General features: G+C 40.6%; 1 protein-coding gene and 1 long non-coding RNA gene across 5 annotated transcripts in view; one reads left to right on the top strand and one right to left on the bottom strand.

Moving 5' to 3' along the window:
- Nucleotides 1-14,203, bottom strand: part of LOC130543006 (uncharacterized) — a 32,266-nt gene extending 18,063 nt beyond the window's left edge. Inside the window, exons 1-2 of the long non-coding RNA XR_008957980.1 lie at nt 13,834-14,203; nt 11,489-11,636 (exon numbers count right to left, since the gene is read on the bottom strand). This is a non-coding gene — a long non-coding RNA (uncharacterized LOC130543006). The remainder of the gene's footprint in view (nt 1-11,488; nt 11,637-13,833) is intronic.
- A 40-nt stretch (nt 14,204-14,243) lies between these two features.
- Nucleotides 14,244-23,552, top strand: part of WASHC2A (WASH complex subunit 2A) — a 52,073-nt gene continuing 42,764 nt past the window's right edge. For 2 of the 4 annotated variants that reach the window (XM_026481553.4, XM_026481554.4), the window contains exons 1-5: nt 14,254-14,381; nt 14,482-14,604; nt 15,429-15,593; nt 20,827-20,889; nt 22,288-22,461. In XM_026481553.4, coding sequence (XP_026337338.2) covers nt 14,379-14,381; nt 14,482-14,604; nt 15,429-15,593; nt 20,827-20,889; nt 22,288-22,461 — 528 coding nt within the window. In that variant the 5' untranslated portion in view covers nt 14,254-14,378. Of the gene's footprint in view, nt 14,382-14,481; nt 14,605-15,428; nt 15,594-20,826; nt 20,890-22,287; nt 22,462-23,552 lie in introns of all 4 variants that reach the window. The other 2 variants (XM_026481552.4, XM_048218999.2) reach the window with 2 other exon arrangements.

The following is a 23,552-nucleotide window of genomic DNA, read 5'->3' as shown; positions in this document are numbered from 1 at the left end:
TGACTCTTGATCTCAGGGTAGTGAGCTTGAGCCCTGTGTTAGGTGTAAAGATTACTTTAAAGTCTTTTAAAAAAAAGTTTCAGGATTTTGATAAATGTACTGAGGTCATGTTTAAGGAAAAAGCCATTGCTCTCAGGAAATTCGCAGGACTATCCACGGAAAAAGGGGCATGATGAATGCGCATTACTCTCAGATTCCTCAGAGAGAGGAAATGATAACTTGAATGGGGACATAAGGTTAACAGTTGGTGATTCTGGGTGAAGGGTATACAGGATTTTTTTTTTTTTTTTACTCTTTTGGAAATTTTTGTTAATGTGAAACTAAATCGAAATTAAAAGTTTTAAAAAGAGTCTTCTGTAATGGTCAGTAAGCACATGAAAAGATGCTCAACATCTTTAGTCATTAGAGAAATGTAAATCAAAGCCACAGTGAGATGCCACTTCACATTCAGTAGGATGGCTATAATCAAAAAGAGAGATAAAAGCAAGGGTTGCCAAGAACAAGGAGATATAGAAACTGGATGTGGTTCCTTAAAAAGTCAAACATAGAGTTACCATTTAACCTAGCAGTTCCACTCCTAGGTATATATCCAAGAGCACTGAAAACAGGTACTCAGATATATACTTGTACATTAATGTTTATAGCAGTATTTGCAAAAAAAATAGGTAAAAACAAGCCAAATGTATATAATGGATGAATGGATAAACAAAATGTGGTCTATCCATACATTGAAATATTATTATGCAATAAAAATAATGAAGTATCGAAAAAGGACTCCAAACTAACTCCATTTTGACCTCAGTCAGTACTTTCTAATTCATTAAGTTCTCTCCAGCTTATCTCTTAACTTAGACAAAAGACCCTGTGGGCAAAGCATCCCCAGATGGAAACTTAAACTACCCACTCAAGCAATAAGGATGGTCCTGAGCTGGCAAGACCCTACTTGATTGACCCCAAGACAACCTGACCAACCTGACCTTGACTTCCCAGCTGCATGTACCCACTGACCTTTGCCTCACCTTTTCCTTATATAAACCTGGAAGTATATTCAACACTTTGGAGATAGTCTTTGAGATGCTAGTCTGTCTTCCTGGTGTTGGCCTCACTGAAATAAACTCCTTTCGTGTTTCACCACCGCTTGCCTTTCTGCCTGTGGATTCTGTCAGTGGCAATTGGCTGAACCTTGTGTGTTTGGGACCCTCTGGCACAGGTGCTCATGCACCCCACGCACCAGCTATAGATCCAGAGACCACAGGGCCAGAGACAATGAGTGTCTCCCCAAAACCATGAGGAGACAAGAGTTTGAAAACCACATGGGCACCCCCTCCAAAATCTTGACCCTGTGTAATCCCTATAACCTAGGCATGCCCTGGAGAACAGGAAAAAAATCCCCAAAGGGCTGAGATGAAATTATCTATTATCCCAGTGGGATGGGGACTTGAAATCAAAATTAAGTTGATGTGTGCAAAGTAACGAGATGCCATTTCTTTTGCTCCTCATTTGGGGCACTGCAATATTGTGATTTATAGTAAGAAATATGTATTTGGTCTTTATTCCCACTCCTAGTACAGAGTTCCTAAAACCCTTGGGATTTCCTAAATGATAAGGGCAATGAAGGTGTCTTTTGTTATTCATAACAAGCCCCCTTCCACTACATCTATATTTATGTTAATGAAGTGACTTTTGAAAGCCCCTAAGTGTGGGGATTGATTGCTAGGGGAACCAACTTTGCTATTAGAAGTTATTAGAGGCTTGACCTCAGGGGAAGGGAAGAGCTGGAGGTTGAATCAATCACCAATGGCCATGACTTAATCAACTATGCCTATGTAATAATGAAGCTTCTGTAAAAGCCCGGGTGGGGGGTGGGGTTTCTGAAAGCTTCTGGGTTGGTGAACACTGGGAGGTGCAGGGAGAGTGGCACCCAGAGAGGGTATGAAAACTCCACACCCTTCCCCACATACTCCACCATATGCATCTCTTCTATCTGGCTGTTTCTGAATTATATCCTGCAAAGGTCTTTGGAACAATCCCAGGTCAGTGGGGTCACGCTCAAACTTGTCTGGGTGGTCTGAACCAGCAGGAGGTCTTGTCAGGGCAGTCACTATTGCTTGAGGGTGCTTCGGTTTCCATTTGCCTGAGTTAAAAGATAAGCTGGAAAGAATAACTTAAGGAAAAATGTAGGCAAAGGTCAATGAGTATAAGTAGGTGGGCAGTAAAGGTCAGGCCTTGGGGTCTAGCTGGTGACACAGTGAACATGAGGGTACATATATCTTTATGAATTAGTGTTCACATTTTCTTCAGATAAATACTGAGAGGTGGAATTGCTGGATATGGTAGTTGTAGTTTTAATTTTTGAGGAAACTCATACTGTTTTCCATAGTGACTGCACCAATTTACATTCCAAGCAACAGTGCACAAGAGTTCCCATTTCTCTATGTTCTCCTCAACCCTTGATGTTTCTTGTGTTGTTGTTATTGTTGTTGTTGTTGTTGTTGTTTTTAACAGGTGAGGTGATAGCTCATTGTATTTTCCAGATGGTTAGTGATGTTGAGCACCTTGTCATGTATCCCCTTGGCTATCTGTATGCCTTTGGGAAAATGTCTATTTAAATCTGCCTATTTTTTACTTGGATTGTTTGGGGGGTTTTTTGCTATTGAGTTGTGTGAGTTCTTTATATATTTTGGGTATTAACCTCGTATCAGATCTATATCAGTTTTGCAAATTTTTCCCATCTCATAGGTTACCTTTTCATTTCATTGATGTTTTCCTTCCTGTGCAGATGGTTTTTAGTTTGAGATAGTCCCACTTGTTTATTTTTGCTTTTGTTGCCTTTGCTTTTGTGTCTTTAATCCATTTTGAGTTGATTTTTGTGTATGGTAAAAGAGAGTAGATCACCTTCTTTGACCTTCTAGGGTGGCAACTTATATTATCAAATTCCCTTTTATTGGAAGACTGTTGTGTACTTGGAAAAAAAGACATGTTACTGGCTTATTGTTACTTTAATGTGCTTCTGGATTCTGTGTGCTAATACTAATTTAAAATATTTGCTTTAATATTCTCAAATATTGCCCTCTGATATGTTGTCACTGCTATCATCATCTCTGTGCTGTATTTCTCTGTTTGGGGTATTCCTCCAGAGGATGAAATCCTGGTTGCTCTGCTCCAGGGGGAGACATGGAAGAACGCTGTGACTAGAAGGAGCCCGGCGTAGACAAGCAAGGGCTGGGATAGATTTGCCTTGAAATGAAGCCATGATGAAGAATAGCCAGGCAGAAAGCATAGGTCACCTGCATGTATTTAAAAACTATGAAGATGATTGAAAAAAAGGTAGCATCAAGCTTAATGGTAAAATAATGAAAGGATATCCACTTGTCAGGAAAAATACAAGAATGCTCATTCTTACTACTGTTAACAAGGCTTTGGAGGTATTAACAAATGTATTTAAATAAGAAAAAGCGATTTAACATTGGAGGGAAAAAAGATGGCAAAAGTATCATTATTTGTAGAAAACACCTTCATTTTCCTGAAAACTCAGAACCACCACCACCAAAACTATTATAAGCAATACAACAATTCAATAACATGGTTGTATACAAAATTAATGTACAATGATCAGGAAGTTTCCTAAATAAGACAACCTACTGGATGGGAGAAGATATTTGCAAATGGTATATCTGATAAAGGGTTAGATCCAAAGTATCTAAAGATATGGCTCAATACACAGAAAACCAAATAATCTGATTAAAAATGGGCAGAAGACACACACAAACATTTCTCCAAAGACAACATTCAGAATGCCAACAGACACATGAAAAGATGCTCAACATCACTCATCATCAGGGAAATGGAAATCAGAACGACAATGAGATATCATCTCACACCTGTCAGAATGGTTAAAATAAAAAACACAAGAAACTACAAGTGTTGGTGAGGATGTGAGAAAAAAACCCTCCTACACTGTTGGTAGGAATGCAAACTGGTGCAGCTACCATAAAAAACAGTATGGAGGTTCCTCAAAAAATTAAAAATAGAATTACCATATGATTCCATATTTCCACTGCTAGATATTTACCCGAAGAATTTGAAAACACTAATTCAAAGGAACATATGCACCCTGTATCTATTGCAGTATTATTTATAATAGCTAAGATATGGAAGCAACCCAAGTGCCCATTGATAGATGAATGGATAAAGAAGATGTGGTGTATATATACAATGGAATGTTACTCAGCCATAAAAAAGAATATAATCTTCCCATTTGCAGTAACATGGATGGATCTAGAGAGTATAATACTAAGTGAAATAAGTCAGTCAAATACCATACGATTTCACTCATATGTGGAATGTAACAAACAAACAAAGGAAAATTAAGAGATGAACCAAAAAACAAACTCTTAACAATAGAGAACAAACAGATGGTTGCCAGAGGGGAAGTGGTTGGGGGAATGGGTAAAGTAGGTGAAGGGGATTAAGAGGACACTTATCATGATGAACACTGAGTAATGTATGGAATTGTTGAATCACTATATTGTACACCTAAAACTAACATAACATTGTACATCAATTATACTGGAATTAAAAAGAAAAGAGGTTTCCTAAATAAAGACAAAAACCAATTAGAAAATACAGTGGAAGAAAATATTGCGTTTAAAATAGCAACAAAAGGGGCGCCTGGGTGGCTCAGTCGTTAAGCGTCTGCCTTTGGCTCAGGGCCTGATCCCAGGGTCCTGGGATCGAGCCCCACATCGGGCTCCCTGCTCCGCTGGGAGCCTGCTTCTTCCTCTCCTACTCCCCCTGCTTCTGTTCCCTCTCTTGCTGGCTGTCTCTCTCTGTCAATAAATAAATAAAATCTTAAAAAAAATAGCAACAAAATACGCTAGGAATAAACTTCAGAAATGTATAATATCTACAGAAAGGAAACTTCAAAATTCCACCAGAGAATGGAATGGCAGACTAAGAACCTCCAAAAAATCCACCCCCTCATAAAAGCAATGAAAACTCTGGCAAAAAATTTCATTAAAAAAATCAACTTTTTCAGAACTCTGAAGATGCACCAAAGGCTTGCAACAATCCAAGGAACATTTGTTTAAGAAAAATGGCTGACTCCCAGTAAGAACAGGGAGCTTTTCAGAATTATAACTTGCCCTATTCTGATCCCCCTCATCCCAGCTCTATGGTAGCTTTGAAAGCCAACAGCCTCACAACATGGTAGTTGTGGAACCACCTAGCAACCACTGGAGAGAACAGACAAGTTTGGGGCTTCTGAAAAAGCTCCACTCCTACAGAGTTATATAGTTTGACCTTTTTAGAGGTTCCTGGAAATTCCCACTCACAGGGCTTATCTTTATTTGACCTCACTCAGAGCTTACTCACTGTGAAAGCCTTTTCCTGGAACATTTTGTTTAAAAAAAGAAAATCAGTAGTGACTGTTCAACATTGCAGGTAAAAGGGTAACATTTGTAGAGCAAAGAGACTGCCTAAAAACTGAAAAGGAAATTTGGGGAATGAGATGTGCATAGAAGACTTTGAAAAGTACCAACACATTCCTGGGGAGTTAGAGGCCATTTGATGTACAAGCCAAAGCACATGCCCAGGAAAGACTTGAGAAGGCTCTAATCTCTCACCTCTGGTTAGTGTTGAGGCTCTGTGTAAGCAGGAAATGAAGGCTATGCCTGAGTTGTAAACTGCCAGATTTAAGATATGCCCTAACACACAGACACAATACCTTGGCAAAGGCTGGGAGATTTACTGGTGCCAGGCATTTAAGAAATCTCTGTCCAATCATTGGCTAACCCCTAAGTTACGTGAGCAGAGACTGTAGTGGCCACACCTGACAAAGAAAACAGACTACAAAATTAGTACAGGAAAATCACTAAACAAACACATAACAATGACTGCAACAAACATTAAAATAAATCCTGGATGGTAGGTATCTGACTTACAGAGTTGCCAAATTATATTATTTAAAATGCCTGGTTTTCAATAAGAAATGATAAGCTATGCAAAGAAATGGTGAGATAAGCAACAGAACACTGAATAATTCTAAAAAGGAACAGAAAGGGACTTAGCAGGTATCAGAAGAGACTATAATAAAATAATTAAACAGTTGGGAAAGCAAAATTGAAATAGAACATATACTAAGCTGGGAACCAGGATTGCTGCTGTGCTGGCCAAGAGGCTCATGCCAGCTCTTGAGTTCCTGAGTATTGGACTCATCCAAGAGTAATTTTTTACGCTGAACCATATAAAATATTTGTGTTTTTGTCCTAAAAAGACAGCAGTTTCATATGGCTCAAATTAATATTTGGAGTACCAAATGAGACAAAAATCAGAGCAGAGAATCTGAGTCAAAATCTTTTGCCAATGGTCAAAGACAAAGAAATCAAGTGTCATACCAAGTTCAGGGGCCTTAAAACTGGTTGCCTACTCAGAGATGCAATTCATGATTGGTAGCTGATGCAACTGGAGTAGAACTGGGCTGGGCATGGAGCGAGGAAAGCCCCAAGTAACAGCTGCGGAGGACCCTGGGCTATTTGGGGCTTTCCTTTATTGGCTATGAATGGGAGTGGTGGTGGTGATGTACAAAGAAGGATGATGGGTATGGTTTAAAGATGTAGGGTCAACGTTGATCACAGTAATGTATATGACCTACTTGTTGCAAATGTGAAGTGCCATTGTCATCAGGCTATTTGCTTATTTAAATTCTAGTGCAGTTAACATACAGTGCTATATTAGCTTTAGGTGTACAATATAGTGATTCAACAGTTCCATACTTACTCAGTGCTCATCACAAGTGCACTCCTAATCTCCTTGACCTATTTCACCCATCCACCCTCCCACCTCCCCTCTGGTAACCATCTGTTCTCTATAGTTAAGAATTTGTTCTTTGGTTTGTCTCTCTCTTTTATCCTTTTGTTTTGTTTCTTAAATTCCATACATGAATGAAATCATATGGTATTTGTCTTTCCCTGATTACCTTATTTTGCTTAGCATTATACTCTCACTATTGTCTCAAATGGCAAGATTACATTCTTTTTTATGGCTGAATACTATTCCACTGTGGGTGTGTATTACATATATATATCTTTGACCACTGTCTATCAATGGACACTTGGTTGGTTATTGTAAATAATGCTGCAACAAACATAGGTGTGGGTGTATCCTTTTGAAATAGAGGTTTTGTATTCTTTGAGTAAATATCCAGTAGTGCAATTACTGGATGGTGAGGTAGTTCTATTTTTAACTTTTTGAGGAACCTCCTTTTGAGGAACTATCTTTCACAGTGGCTGCACCAGTTTGCATTCTTACCAAGAGTTCAGGAAGGTTCCTTTTTCTCCATATTCTTACCAACACTTATTGGTTCTTGAGGGTTTTTTTTTTTTAAGATTTTATTTTTAAGCAATCTCTACACCCAACTTGGGGCTCGAATTCACAACCCTGAGACCAAGCATCACACGCTCCACCAACCGAGCCAGCAAGGTGCCCCTTCAGTTTTTTATTTTAGCCATTCTGACAGGTGTGAGGTGATATCTCATTGTGGTTTTGATTTACACTTCCCTGATGATGAGTGATGTTGAACATCTTTTCAGGTGTCTGTTGGCATTCTGAATGTCTTCTTTGGAGAAATGTCTGTATATGTCTTCTGCCCATTTTTAAACCGGATTATTTGGTTTTCTGTGTGTTGAGTTGAATAAGTTCTTTAGATACTTTGGATACTAACCCCTCATTGGGTATGCCATTTGCAAATACCTTCTCCCATCCAGTAGGTTGTCTTTTAGTTTTGTTGGTTGTTGCCTTTGCTGTGCAGAAGCTTTTCATTTTGATGCAGTCCTGGTTGTTTATTTTTGCTTTTGTTTCCCTTACCTCAGGAGACATATCTAGAAGGATGTTGCTAAAACAATGTCAGAGAAATTGCTGCCTGTGCTCTATTCTAGGATTTTCATGGTTTCAGGTCTCACATTTTGAGTTTTTCTGTGTGTGTATGGTGTAAGAAAGTGGTCCAGTTTCATTCTTTTGCATGTAGCTGTCCAGTTTTCCCAACACAATTGTTGAAGAGACTGTCTGTTTCCCATTGCATATTCTTGCCTCCTTTGTCAAAGATCAGTTGACCATATAATTGTGGGTTTATTTCTGGGTTTTCTATTCTGTTTCCTTGATCTATGTGTCTGTTTTTGTGCCAGTAATACACTGTTTTGGATAACACAGCTTTGTAATATGACTTGGAAGTCTGGAATGTGCTACCTCCAGTTTTGTTTTTCTGTCTCTTTGCTTTGGCTATTCACGGTCTTTTGTGGTTCCACCCAAATTTTAGTATTGTTCTAATTATGTGCAAAATGCCATTGGTATTTTGATAGGGATTGCATTGAATCTGTAGATCGCTTTGGGTAGTATAGACATTTTAACAATATTTGTTCTTCCAACCCATGAGCCTGGACTGTCTTTCCATTTCTTTGTGTTGTCTTTAATTTCTTTCATCAGTATTTTATAGTTTTCAGAGTACATGGCTTTCACCACTTTGTTTAAATTTATTCCTAGGTATTTTATTATTACCATTTTTTAGGTATTTTTGTATACTTGTAAATGGGATTGTTTTCTTAATTTCTTTCTGCTGCTTCATTATTAGTGAATAGAAATGCAAGAGATTTCTGTACATTGATCTTGTATCCTGCAACTTTACTCAATTCATTTATCAGTTCTGGTAGATTTTTGGTGGAGTCTTCCAGGTTTTCTATATATAGTGTCAAGTTACTTAGAAATAGTGAAAGTTTTACTTACTCCTTACCAATTTGTATGCCTTTTCTTTCTTTTTGTTGTCCTATTGCTGTGGCTAGGACTTCCAGTATTATGTTGAAGTGGTGAGAGTGGACATCCTTGTCTTGTTCCTGACCTTCGGGGAAAAGCTCTCAGTTTTTTCCCATTGAGTATGATGTTTGCTGTGGGTTTTTCATATATGGCCTTTATTATGCTGAGGTATATTCCCTCTAGATCTACCTTGTTGAGGGCTTTTATCATGAATGGGTATTGTACTTTGTCAAAGCTTTTTCTGCATTTATTGAGATGATCATATGGATTTTATTCTCTTATTGAAATGATGTATCACACTGATTGATTTTTGAATACTGAAACACCTTTACATCCTGGGAATATATCCCCCTTGATCATGAGGAATGTTTTTTTTTTTTTTTATTGTATTGTTGGATTTGGTTTGTTAGTATTTTGTTGAGGATTTTTGCATCTACATTCACCAGGGACACTGGCAAGTAACTCTCCTTTTTTTTGTGGTGTCTTGCTACTTAATTTTTTTGAAAAAGATTTTGTTTATTTATTTGACAGAGAGAGAGAGAAAGAGAGCACAAGCAGGGAGAGTGGCAGGCAGAGGGAGAGGGAGAAGCAGGCTCCCTGATGAGCAGAGAGCCTGATATGGAACTTGATCCCATGACCTTGGGATCATGACCTGAGCCAAAGGCAGACGCTTAACTGACTGAGCCACCCAGGTGCCCCAATTTTAAGAGCTATTTAATGTCCCCTTAATATATTAGTGATACTAGCCATTTGTCATTAGCCATATGTCATTAGCCATTTGCCATTAGCCATATGTTGCAAATATTTTCTCCTGGTTTGTCAATTGTCCTTTGACTTTGTTTATGATGGCTTTTGACTGTAAGAAATGTTTTATTTTCATGTATTCAAATTTATCAATTTTTTTTATTATTCTAGATTTCAAGTCATAGTTAGAGTTTCCCCAAACTGAAGCTAAAGAGGAAGTCATTCGTGTTGCCTGCTAGTACTTGCATGTTTTCAGTTTTTGCATTTAGACCTCTAATCCATTTAGAATTAATTAATTAATTAATTAATCTTAAAGATTTTATTTATTTATTTGACAGAGAGAGAGATACAGCGAGACAGGGAACACAAGCAGAGGGAGTGGGCGAGTGAGAAGCAGGCTCCCGTGGGACTCGATCCCAGGACCCTGGTATCACGACCTGAGCTGAAGGCAGATGCTTAACCGACTGAGCCACCCAGGCGCCCCAGAGGTTATTTTTATGTGAAGTGTTAGGTATGGTTCTACTTTTACCTTTTCCCAAATGGCTACCCAGTTGTTTCAGCACTATTTTTTAGAAAGTCCATTTTTGCCCCAGCAGCTTGAGATGACCCTTTTACCAATATTCCTAGTTTTCAAATGTGCCTCGGTCTATTTTGGGGCTTTCTGTTCTTTTCTATGCTGCTGGTCTGTTTGTCTACTTAAGCACTGATACTGCACAGTTTTGTTATAGAGGCTTTAGAGTATGTTTTCTTGTCTGATAAGATTAGGTCTCCTCAGATTTTCCTTTTCATTGTTTGCCAAAATATTTTTGCATATTTGATTTTTCTATATTGTATTCTTGCTGAAAATGCACAACCTGCATTTAATCATGAGGAAACTGAGGGAAATTGTATACAAGAATTGGCTAATATTCTTCAAAAAGACATTAAGGTCATCAACAAAAAAGAAAGATGAACGAATTTTCCAGAATTAAAGGAGACTAAGGAGACATGGCAAATGTACCATGTGGTCCTAGATACGTTAAAGGACATGGGACAAGTGACAAGTTTAAAGGAAGTCTATAGATTAGGTAATAATAATGCATCAATATTAATTGATTTGTTGACTGTACTATGCTTATGTAGGTTATAAACATTTGCAGAAACTGGGTTAAGAATATATGGGAATTCTTTGTATTATTTTGGCAATTTTTTGATAAATCTGAAACGATTTCAAATTAAAAAGTGAAAACATTAAAAGATGAGAAAAAATTTAATTATATATAACAACTATTATATTTATAAAATATTGAAATATTATATATAATCAATCTCTTTGCCAAATGTAGGAGTTGCAGACTTGCTACTGGCAAGAGTGAAGCAAATGGGTGAGCAAAACTATCATGATGTAGGAACATTTCCTAGTAGTTTAGCTTCCATTAAGCTGTCAGTGCAGGAACTGGACTCCTAGGAAGGTTACAATGTCTCCCAATAAGACTTGCCAACCACTTCTGGGAATGATGTTGGCATTACTCGAGGGTGCAGCCAGATTGCCTGCCTTCTGATGTATTTGGGCAAGTAGCAGAGCCAAGGGGAGGCTGGATAAATATGTGGAAGGGCTATTTAATGTCATATAGTACCCAAACCCTAAAGACTTGCAGCTAATTCAAAATTCCAACTCTTGAACCTTTATCAGGCCGCCCTAGAGTTAAAGCCTTGACTCACTCTCATATTCAGAAAAAAAGAGCTCAATGATTAACAGAGGCAGGGAGAAAGGCTGTGGTACAAATACATTCCTGATGGTTCAGAAAGTGCTGCTTGTTGACATATAAAGTCAGAGTTTAGCATCAGCAAGCAAAGCTGCTTGATTCCCACAACTCATCAGCCTCTGTCACTCTGTCTGTGGATCAGTTTTTCTGCCCAGGTCCGAGAGCAAAGATCCCTTAGAGGAGAATGTTGTACTTACTGTGGGGTGCCTGGTGTTGGGTTTTCTGACTGCGAAGCATTTCTGACTTCCTCATGTCGAGCCTCTGAACTGCCCGTTCTTGGAGAAAATCTCTCAGGCACTTCAAATGACTCTTAAAAGAACCATGGCTTGCCCACTGGAGAGGCTTCTGTAAAATAAAGCAGGTTGGCTAGGCTTTATTTTCAAGAAAGTAGAGTTAGAAAATCAGTTCTTATGTATAACACATTTGATGGTCAACCTCAACTATGGATATTTTAAAACTGGGGCTATTTCAGTGTGAAATCTGAGAGCTATGCATTATAAAAGCATAAAAACATGTGTTTTTTTTTTTTTTTTGTCAACTTTCTCAGCCTGTGATGCCCTAAAGATGTAAGGGATCATGTATCCTGTTGTTTTTGTTTTCATAACATCTCTTAGCTCTGCTTTTGGTAACAGTCCCAAATTTTTGTTTGGGGTCCCACTTAGAGGTGGGAGGAGTGGGAGTATGATCTAAGGGAAGCCAATCAGATTCTATAAATCTCAGGAATTTGAAAATTCAGAAAAGAAACACAAGAAGGGAAATGATTGGACCTTGGTCATTCTGGTGGCATCAGCTCAAAGAAGACTCCTGAGTTCCTATGGTTTATGCTCTTCCCAAACCCTGCCTGCTTAGCTTTTCCTTACCTGTGAGTTCTGTAGGTTCTTTCCCCCAAATTCAATTTTGCCCATTTGCCAGTCAAATTCTGTTGTGTGCAAATAAAGAGTTGTATGAGATACAGAAGGTGTGTATACATAGAAACATTTTAAGTATGAGGTGAGAAGAGGAAGTCTGTTCTGTCTTGCAGAGGCAAGTGGATAGATGATATGAAAAACGTGGTGAAGTTATGGAAGGGAGCCGATCAAGGATAAGAATAAAGATCAAGGAAAAGTAAAAGGACTGCTAATCAGTGCTGAGGGTTCAGCCAAATTTGCAAAATATGAATTTGTAGTGATTTCATTTGGGAACCTAGGTGCAGGAAAGGAGAAAGGACATAATTGGACTGATTCAAAGTTAGGAGCTAGCAGAGCTCTGTCTCAGAAAGTTGACATGAGGATATTAAAAAGCTTTCAAGGGAAGTTGATGGCTACTATCATGCGTGCTACGCAGAACACAGAAGGAAATAAAGCTAAGAAGGTGGCACTGGGGGAAAAGGGAAGAACTGAGGGACGAGGTTTGGGTTAGTTGAGAACAGACTAGGGAATAAAAGAAAGACCTGAAAAATTAAGAGGCTGCTCTATTGCAGTCCAGATCTAGAAGTAAGAAACTCAGGTGATAAGGTCCAGGGTGTGGGTGAGGGGCTTTGAGAATTGGGATGGTGATTAACATTATTAAGGCACATTGAGCCCAGGGTCATTACCTGGCTACTGATGTTGGTGATGTCAGATGAGATGCAAATGCACTAATTGGCTCACCTAAATATTACCAACCAAATTGGAAAAGGTTTTTGTTCTGTTTTTTATGAATGTGAGGCAATCTATTAGAAGGCTGGTAGATCCGTCACTTAAAAATAAAGTTCCCTACAAGACTAAGACTAGCTACAGTGTAGCATAGTGGCTAACTGTGTAGGTTCCTGGCTCTGCTGCCTTACTGATCGTCTAATCCTGAGGAATTTACTTACCTTTCTGTGCCTCAGTTTCTTCAACTATAAAATAAAGATAATAGTACCTACTTCACAGGGTCATTGTGAGAATTAAATAAATTAATATGTATAAAATGGTAAATCCTGAGCACTTCATGAATGTTAGCTATTATTAACTGGACACAGAGATATAAATTATAATACAATGTAATATTTTATGATACTTGTACAAATATATAGAAAACGACAAGGGCATTTAAACTGTACGTGGGATAATCGGGCAAGTTTTCACTGAGGTGATAGAGGCGAAAACAAAAGAAAGTCCAAGAGTTGGACAAAGAGCATAGGGAAAGGGGTAAGCTCCACGTTTAATGCTCGCCAGAAGGCAGGCGTCGTGCTAGCTGTTTTAAGAATAGCACCACACTTAATACCATGTCCTTGGAAGATGCGTATCTTCCTTTTTTTTCTGAGGGGGAAAAGTAACAGAGGTTAAATAACTTGCCCTTGGGCATAAAGGGATGAAAAGAAACTGGGATCTTTAAAGAAGTAAGTTGGTCTGGCACAAGAGGGACTCAGCAAAGGGAAAAATCTGGATCACTGAGCGCTAGTGGGGAGCTGGGAGAGTTGAAGATATGTTCGCAGCGGGGATCAGATTATAAAAGATTTTTGCTTGTCTTATGAGAAGTCTGCACTTGAATCTGTGGGCAACGTTGAATGAGTTGATAAAGGCATTTAAGCGGGACCTACACGATGAGTTGAAACCGAGGAGGTCGGCAGGCATGGTGACGGTCAGATTAGTCGGTCCTCCTCCACTTACTGAGCGCCAGTGCGCTGACCCAGCAGCGAAGGGCAGCGGAGATGCAACAGGAAGAGACGCAGCCGGGAAAGCTTTCCCTCCGCCCACGTCGCCCGACGGCCGAAGCCACTAAGCGGGTTCCACAGGTTCCTTTCGGGGGTACCCTCTTGAGATGAGCCGGGGTGGCAGCGAGCTCTGCAGCCACCGCTTCCGCCCTCCGACTCCAGGGCAACCCGGCCACCAGCGCCCTCTGGCGTCGGCATCCTCTCTTCCTCCCAGCTTCCACCTTAGGCCAGCTGCAGGCTTTCAGACTCAACTCCCTAGTCCGTGATCGCAGCTTTTTCCGGCGGCTCCGCACATCCGGTCACGTGCGAGCCGGGTCACGTGAGAAGCGGTCACGTGCTGGGGCAGCAGAGCTCGGGGCTCGGGGCTCGGCTTCCGCACTCGGCGGGTGCGGTCGTGGCTGCCCCCGGGCCCGCCAAACTGCACGGCCGGGATGGTGAGGGCAGCGGGCAGGGGCGGGCAGGAGCCGGCCGGGGCTGGGCCGGGGCCGCCACCTCCCCGAAGCTCAGCCCCTCTTCTCGTCCTTCCCGCTGCAGATGAACCGGACGACCCCCGACCAGGAGCGGGCGCCGGCGTCCGAGCCCGTGTGGGAGCGACCCTGGTCGGTGGAGGAGATCCGCAGGAGCAGCCAGAGCTGGTCGCTGGCGGCTGATGCGGGCGTGAGAGGAGGGCCCCAGGGACGGGATGGGAGGGCGGGCCGCCTGGGGTGACGCGCGGCCTGCGAGCTGGAGGACCGGAGCCCCGATTCCTTCTCCACCCGGTCTATCCCGTTGCCTCTGTTATTTTTAATGACACGTCCCTACTCAATTTCACAAACGCCACGGTGGCAGACGCTAGGCATCTGGGCGGGGGCGGGCCTGTCGTCCTTAGCCGGCTGAGTGCCCCCACTCGGACTGCAGCCCAGACGCGGGGTTCTCTTCCTTGTTTGGGTTTTCTAGCGGTGCACCCATCTCCATCCTGAGGGAGGCAGATAGATTTTCTCTGCGCCGCGGGATTGCTAGGGCACCAGTGAGGCCATTCCACGTTGGACCCGGACTGTATGGGGAGGTAGACAAACCTCTATATGGATATCCTGGAGTGGGACTTTAAAGGCTGGGAGCCCTAGAAGCTCAAAACTCTGATTCCAAAGCCCCATGTGAATACAAAAAAAAATTTTTTTTAAAGAGTGGTAGTTTGTTACTTCGCTCTTCGTCTGGGATTTCTGAAGAATGATAAGCAAACAAGACTTTAAAATTTCTCCAGAAATGAGATAGCAAGTGTCCATTGACTCCTTGCCACTGTTTAGATGAGCTGCTTTAATGTTTTTCAGTGCTACTTGGTCTTGGGTACTGTCAGAAGCAGCATCCCTTACATTCTAGCGCGCGCACACACACACACACACACACACACACAAAGGAGAAAAGAAATGGGTTCTTTTTATCTTTTGATGCACAGTATAGACACATGTGATGTTGATATTGCTGTATGTTTATTTTTTAAATAGCTACTACAGTTTCTACAGGAATTCTCACAGCAGACTATCTCTAGGACTCATGAAATCAAGAAACAAGTGGACGGACTAATCCGGGAAACTAAAGCCACCGATTGTCGCCTTCATAATGTCTTCAATGACTTCCTTATGCTGTCTAATACCCAGTTCATTGAGAACGTGAGTTACTTAGTTGTATCATACTTGTAAATAATGCTTTTTGGAGAAGCAAGAGTCTGTTGTGATATTAAGTGATTTATTATTAGGTACCCTCCTCAATTTTGATGAATGTAGGGGTTCTTGGCAATTGAAGCTTCTTTCTCTAGGATTAACACTTTTTTTTTTTTAAAGATTTTATTTATTTATTGGACAGAGATAGAGACAGCCAGCGAGAGAGGGAACACAAGCAGGGGGAGTGGGAGAGGAAGAAGCAGGCTCATAGCAGAGGAGCCTGATGTGGGGCTCGATCCCATAAGGCCGGGATCACGCCCTGAGCCGAAGGCAGATGCTTAACTGCTGTGCCACCCAGGTGCCCCAACACTTTTTTTTTTTTAAATTAGTAAAGTTTATTTTTTCAGGCCATTACAAAATCTAATGATACATTTTCCCTACATTCTAGGTTTTCCATCCTTTTTTAGTTTTAGTTGCTGACTTGAATGGCATTCCAACAAGTCTTATTGTGGGCGTGTTCTTTAAGGAGAGCTATACACCTAGTCTGATCCTCTGAGCACCAGAATGTGGCTGCAATATTGACTGTGTCCATCATGTTCTGATAAGTTATATTAAAGGCATGTGTGTGCCCACTTGGAACAGCCTTTTTTTTTTTTTTTAATATTGATTAACATTTTGTTACAATGGCTGAACCTGTGATACAGAATCAACTCTAAACAGAGTACTGAACTTTGAGCCATGTGTGATTTTTCCCTGTATATATATTGACTTTCTAAGTGCTGGGTCCTACGAATACATAGGTAAATTAGATAGACCTCTCTTTAGAGAAGGTTACAATCCTCCATAATAGTGTAATTCCAGAATAGAAAGGAAACAAATGTGGCTAGAGCCCATGAGTGAAGGGGAGACTGTTAAGAGAGGAGAATGGAAGCTTAGTTAAGCTGATCTATATGTCTCATAGGGAGGTTAACTTTCGAGTGTCAGCCTTAAATAATCTGTGAAAAGAGGATTATTAAAGTAGCCTATTTCCGGAGATTGTTAGATGTAAAGTAGTAGAAAGGATTTTGAAAATTGCAAAATTATAAAAGCCCGAGATTCAGGATTGTGAAGAGAAGACCAAATATCGTCATGTGGGTATCTTATGCCACATGATAATGGACTTTTTAGTAGTTCAGGTTGAATTGCCACTATGATTTTTGGGAAACTGTGTTAAATAAGGATCTTAGTAAAGGTGTTAAGAGATCTCTTTGCTAGTAAGTTTAAGATCGGCAAGTATTCTTGTAAAATCTGTAGTCACTTTTTGGTCATCTATATAGAATGTCCGTGCTTAGTTCTGAGCATCTTTCTCACTGGCAGAGGCAGTTTACAGGTGTATCAGCCCTGTTTCCTTTAAATCAAGTCAAATTTGGTCTCCTTTTAAGTATACTTGTTTGCTCTCATTCTGTACCTTTCTTCTCGGTCAGGTGTTCAGCTCTTCTTTGCAATCAGTGCTGGAGCCCTAGAATGGGCAGGGAGTAGAATTGGAAGGGTCCTTTTGTACCCAATATGCCTGTACCACATGGTACTAAACTGGTACCCGTTGAATTTGGGGGAGGGGTGAGGATCATAAACTATTTTTTCTGAATCACGTCTTCATGTCATACTTACCTTTTATTCAGCTTTTACTTTCTGGCCAAGTTTCTTTTAGATTTTGAGTTTTCCTTGATCTAGTGGGTATTTTGTTCTTGTTGATTTGGGGGGGAGGCAGTAGTTATTTCTGTTCGCTTCTTGGATTCCCTGTTTTCCATCCAGCTTTCCATTGCCTTAGTCTTTAATCTTCTTCCCCTTCCATTCTGCAGCCGGAATTCCCCTCTCAATGTGCCTGTTGTCACTGCCAAGTTTTACTGCTTCTCATACCTCCCTGTAATGCCACGTGTTACATGGTCTTCTCATTCGTGGCAGAACACGATGTGAAGAGTACAGCTGATGCTTAATAAAACTCTGAAAAAATCTACATGCCGTTAATATATTTGGCAGTGATTTGGCTTTTTATATGCTTTCTTCAAACCCTGACATTGGTACTCATGTCTTACGATTCTGGCTTGAATGATGGTGCCATTTGGTTTCATGGTAGTTTGTTGGAAAGGTATTCAAAGTCAGGTAGGTTTCTGGGTTTTAGTAATTAACTTCAGAAGCAGGTGCCCAGGTTGAAAAATGCATTACAGAACTGGTGAAACTAAAGAGCAATCAGAACTTTCTAGGGCAAGAGAAATTAGTACCTTTAGTAAAAGGCTCAAGAGGGGACTCTGAAGGAGGAGAACTACTAATTAACAGTGGCGTGTTATCAAGGGAACAGAATTTTTAAAGTTTCATTAATCTGTTAATTTAGGAATTTTGTTCTGAAACATTAAGTGGCCTAGAAATGACTTCTTTTTTTTTTAAGTTTATTTTTTTTAGTAATCTCTACACCCAAAATGGATCTTGAACTCATGACCCCAAGGTGAAGAGTCACATGCTCTTCTGACTGAGCCAGCCAGGTATCCCAGAAATGACTTCTTCAGTAGCACTTCTTACAATTGTAATTTCGTATTTATTGATACAATTTGATGTGTCAAACTACCCTACTGAATGAAGCCCCACATTTTTTCTTTCTCTCTTTTTTTTTAAAGATTTTATTTATGTATTCGACAGAGATAGAGACAGCCAGCGAGAGAGGGAACACAGGCAGGGGGAGTGGGAGAGGAAGAAGCAGGCTCCCAGTAGAGGAGCCTGATGTGGGGCTCGATCCCAGGACCCTGGGATCACTCCCTGAGCCAAAGGTAGATGCTTAACGACTGAGCCACCCAGGCGCCCCATCCCACATTTTTTCCTAAATGTTATATCCCTTGGGCCAAGCACAATCCTGGTTTGTAGGACCCTAAAGAATATTTGAATGAATGAATGGGAGAACACCTAAATGAAAAGGACCGGGGCTGTTTATAATCTGTTAAGAAGTCCTCAGCCCCTGGTTCCTTTTCTCCAGTTCACCACCTTATCTCTTACCCTGTTTCCCCAAATGAAGAAAAAATTCTCTGAGGGAAAATACTAAAGATATTTAACAATTCTGGGAATGGCCGCCTGATTTTAAAATTATTGAAAATCACATGAAGCTGTGAGGTTAGCCGGTAAGAGTGAAGGAAGTTAACATTATCTGCTGCATGCTGAGCACTTGGGATACATAGTTCTCGTCACTCTCGGAAGATCTATGGGTTTTATGTATTTGCTGGATGATTTTTTAGAGGTCATGTTTGGCCTCCCAGCCACAGTCTACTGGTATCTTATGAAGTGGTTTTTAATGACAAGCAGGGGAAAAAGAAGGATGTTGGTGCTCTTCAGACTTGACTGTGAAGCTCAACTTGTAGGTCTTGCTATTTAAAATCTGAAGTGACCTTGGTAGCTGCCTTGTCTGAAAGCCTCAATTTTAAGATTTATTTACTTCTCTGTTCCTGTTTTTGAAAATTACCCCCCCTTGCCCATTTCTTGTCTTTATATAACAATTATTTTTTAAAAGTGTGGAAAAAGAAGGAGCATCTGAAATTTGAGATGGTGGAGGGGTGCCTCAACATTCTGGCATCTGTATGCTAAGTCCATTTCCCATGCACACATTGGCCTTTTAAGTTTTTTCTTTCTTGTTAAAAAAGTAATGAACACTTGTAGAAGAGATTGGCAAAGATAAAAAGTACTAAAATGTAAAAATATTAAAACCACAAAAAGTCAACTGTAATTCCACCTCCCCAAATTGATCAGCCATTGAACACTTTGTCATATTTCTTTCTAGTCTTTTTTTTTTTAAACTTTTCTGTATGTGTATATTTGCAGGCTGCGTTTTTCTTAATATTATTTATTTTATAAGCATTTTAATAGTCTTTCAATATAAAACTTTTTTTTTTTTTAAAGATTTTATTTATTTGAGAGAGAGCGAGAGAGAGTGTGAGTGGGGGGAGAGGCAGACTTCTCTGCTGAGCTGGGAGCCTGATATGGGGCTCGATCCCAGGGCCCTGGGATCATGACCTGAGCTGAAGGTAGATGCTTAACTGACTGAACCACCCAGGTGCTCCAACAATCTTTCACTATAAAACTTTTTAACGGAATCTTTCAAATGTCTAGAGAAGAATAGATAATAACCACAAATGCTAATAACGTGCACCACTTTGCATCAACAGACTTTAATATTTTTTCCATATTTGCTTCAAAGGTACCAACTTCCCATTTTTTTACCTTAACTCTCTAAATATTTTGGGTGGGGGCCTCTTTGTATATCTGCAGTATAATCTTACCTGGAAAGTACGTATCTGCATGGAATGTGTATGAGTGCATGTATGTACAGTTTGAGATAGGAACGTTACTTTGTTTTTTCCCCCCACATCGGTAAGCTTTATTGTAAGCTCTTTTCCTCACTGACTCATGTGTATGAAAGTATATACATAGTATATATACATTTGTGTTTTGTGAATGTAAAATTAGGCTTACAGGTAATTATGGATCAGTTTCTTACCTCTGTATTTTATTACAATCATCTGTATGCCTGTGTCCCAATCTTAAATACTGCAGATTTTGAATAAGTCTTACTAGGGCATATTCCTATGTCCTCTTTTTAATAGTTAAATAGATAAAAAGTAAAAGACATCACAATGAGTTACTGGAGCCATAGCTCTCTTGGAAAAGAAATGCCTGCCTGCCTCTACTGTCCAGGTGAGTCAGATGCCTGGCCTTCTGGCAAATCTTTGGTGGGCTTGGCTCATCTGCTTTCATATAAATGGGATAATAAAAGTTTATCAACCATTTTAAGCAACAGGATGAAAAAGCTTTTACCATTTCTATTGCTCAAAGTGTTCAAGCTCTTGTTACTTCGTAGGTAAGTTCTACCAGTTGACATTTTCAGCAGCTTCACATTTAAGTACCTGTATCGTTGCCCTGTCAGCATGAAGAGTATTAGGTTACACCAAATGAAAATGGGATCTTCCATTGTTTTTGTGACCCTCTGGTCAACCATGAGATTGAACTTTATTCACGTTTCCTAGTCATTTGTATCTTTTTAAGTTTAATTTTTGATGAATTAACTGCTGCTTTTTGTTTTTTGTCCTTGACCAATGGCCTCAGCCATTTGTTGAATAATCATTTTTTCTCTGTCTTTGTCTTTTTGTATTGTGTGTTGAATTGTATATTGCAATGTATTCCAAGTGATGTTCTGACCATTTAAAAATGAATTTGCTTCTATATGTAGCGTGTATATGATGAAGAGGTGGAGGAGCCGGTGCTCAAGGCTGAGACAGAAAAAGCAGAACAGGTACTTGCATTAAATCACTCTTCTGTTGAGTCTCGACTTAGAGAAGGAAAGTGGTGGAAATCTGTAATGTGGCTGGTGGGGGATTGTGGGCAGGAGGATGATTACTGGGGAAAATGGGAAAGGCTGCTCCTGATAGCCCAAGAATTGAACTCTTTGGTTTGTTTCTGGAATGTAGTATAGTAAGAAATATATAAAGTTTCTGAATTCTGGCTTCAGAGTAGAGCACAGGTCAGTGGAGATTTTCTGTAAAAGGCCAGATAGTAAATATTTTAAGTTTGGCTGGCTATGTTGGTCTCTGTCTCTTTCCCTTCTTTTTTTCTCTTTCTCCTCCTTCCCCTCACCCCCTTAGAAAATGTAAAAACCGTTCTTACCTTGACGGCGATACAAAAGCAGGCCACAGACTGGGCTATAGGTTGTGAGTTCTTTGAAGACCATGTTTCCCCATTCTTTCATGATAGCTTGGATTCCTTCCAGTTGGAAATGACAGTGAGATGAATGCTGGTTTAGTCCACACACATTTGAGTGCCTCCTGCATGCCATAGGATGTGTTAGTACAGAGGACACGGAGTGTGCAGTGAACATTTATTGACTCTACTAAGATTGCAGGGAGCTGGTGACTTAAAGACTTTACCCTCAGGAGCTTATGGTCTTGGTTGGGGCACTAGGGCATAACATGTCAGAACTGGTAACTGTTCTGGAAGTTCAGATGAGAAGAGCTCGGTGATGTAAGCAGGGAAAACCTACAAGGATAAGATGTTAGCTAGGTGAAGAAAGAAGAGCCTGATTTTAAGGCTATTTCAGTGAGAGAGAATGCCAGCAGCTAAAGTTCAGTGTTGGGGGATGTGCCTGGTATTTTATGGACTATGTTAATGGAAGATACTGAGGTTTAGGCAGGAAGAAGAAAAAGGGAGTGAGGGCTGGGTGCTGGAGGGCTTCATAAACCAGGCTAAGGAGTCTAGGGGCAGTAGTTTCTATATATATTAAGATTTTATTTCTCTATCTGACAAAGAGAGCGGGAGAGAGCACAAGCAGGGGGAGCGGCAGGCAGAGGGAGAGGGAGAATCAGGCTCCCCGCTGAGCAGGGAGCCTGATGCGGGGCTCGATCCTAGGACCCTGGGATCATGACGTGAGCCGAAGGCAGATGCCCAACCCACTGAGCCACCCAGGTGCCCCAGTTTCTGTAGATGGTGAACTGGGAACTCTGGAATCTTACGTAGTTTGATCCATGTCCGGAAAGTGACAAAGTTGGGGTTTAAAACTTACTCCAAAGTCTATTGAGGCATTTCTCAGAATCTGACTTTTGTTAACATTTTTAATTGATTTCTTTTTGTTTTATTGTGTTTTATTATGGTGGTATCAATATTTTGGAGAGCCGTACTGAACAGTATCTTTTTGTAGGAGAAGACCCGGGAACAGAAAGAAGTAGATCTGATTCCTAAAGTTCAGGAGGCTGTGAACTATGGTTTACAAGTATTGGACAGTGCATTTGAGCAACTCGATATAAAAGCGGGGAACTCAGACTCTGAAGAAGAAGATGCTAATGAACGGGTGGAACTGATCCTTGAACCAAAGGTAAAGACATTCAGTTCAGATATTTATTGTTACCCTTGTGTTTTGGGAACTTCAGTTGGGCACAGAATTAGTAAGACATGGACTTGACTTTTAGGAAGCGAGTGTGGCACTTAGCAATCTCATATTGACTCTGTTGGAAAGACTTTCTTTACCCGAACATTGGTACAAGGCAGGATGCCAGGGTAGGGGAGTACAAAGGTGCAGGGCATGGCTCCTACTCTCACAATGCTTATTACAGCATTACCAGCTGGTGGAGAGAGGAGACATTTATATGAGTCCCCATCATAAGTGCTCTGAGAGAGAACTGACTTCTAGCTGAGGAAATGAGCGTACAGATGAGTCTTGAATTGTGTTTCGAAGTATGAGGAGGCTCATGAGAGGGAGAGATTGTTGGGAACCTGAAGTCTCTGTAGCTCATACTAAGGGAAACTGCAGAAATGTTGAAAGAATTTAAAAAAGAGAGAAAAAGAAGTGTTGAAGGATATTTGGGTTGATTTCAGGTTTTTGCTAGGATGAGTAAAGCCGTTATGAGCGTTCATGAATAGACTATTAGTTTTGAAAGTAGTTACTGCTTTACTATTACTTTCTCTTAGATCTGCAGAGGAGACGTTTGGGGCAGCACAGCCACGCGGAAGTAAACACAAAAGGTTGCCATATTGTTTTGAGAGAGAGTCCTTGTGACACACAAGTGCTTTATGAATTGAAACATGCCACAGGGACGCCTGGGTGGCTCAGTCGGTTAAGTGTCTGCTTTCAGCTCAGGTCATGATCCTAGGGTCCTGGGATTGAGTCTGCCTCAGGCTTCTTGCTCAGCGGGGGGTCTGCTTCTCCCTCTGCTTTCCATTCCGCCTGCTTGTGCTCACTCTCTCTCTGACAAATAAATAAATAAATGAAATCTTAAAAAAAAAAAAAAAAGAAAAGAAAAACATGCCACAGAGCCAAGCTCTTCTGGTCATTCGTTTTGCTGCACGCTTCTCTTCCAATTCAAGCTTCTGGGTTGTGCCATGTTGGGGCTGTTCCTTTCGCACTGGCTGGTACTTGCTAGCTTGCCTTCCCACTGTAGGGATTTAGCAGTCAGCAGTGGACCCCTG

This window comes from Ursus arctos, unplaced genomic scaffold (genome assembly GCF_023065955.2).
Source record: "Ursus arctos isolate Adak ecotype North America unplaced genomic scaffold, UrsArc2.0 scaffold_7, whole genome shotgun sequence".
In the NCBI taxonomy this organism is placed as follows: domain Eukaryota; kingdom Metazoa; phylum Chordata; class Mammalia; order Carnivora; family Ursidae; genus Ursus; species Ursus arctos.
This window is presented reverse-complemented; position numbering and strand designations above follow the sequence as displayed.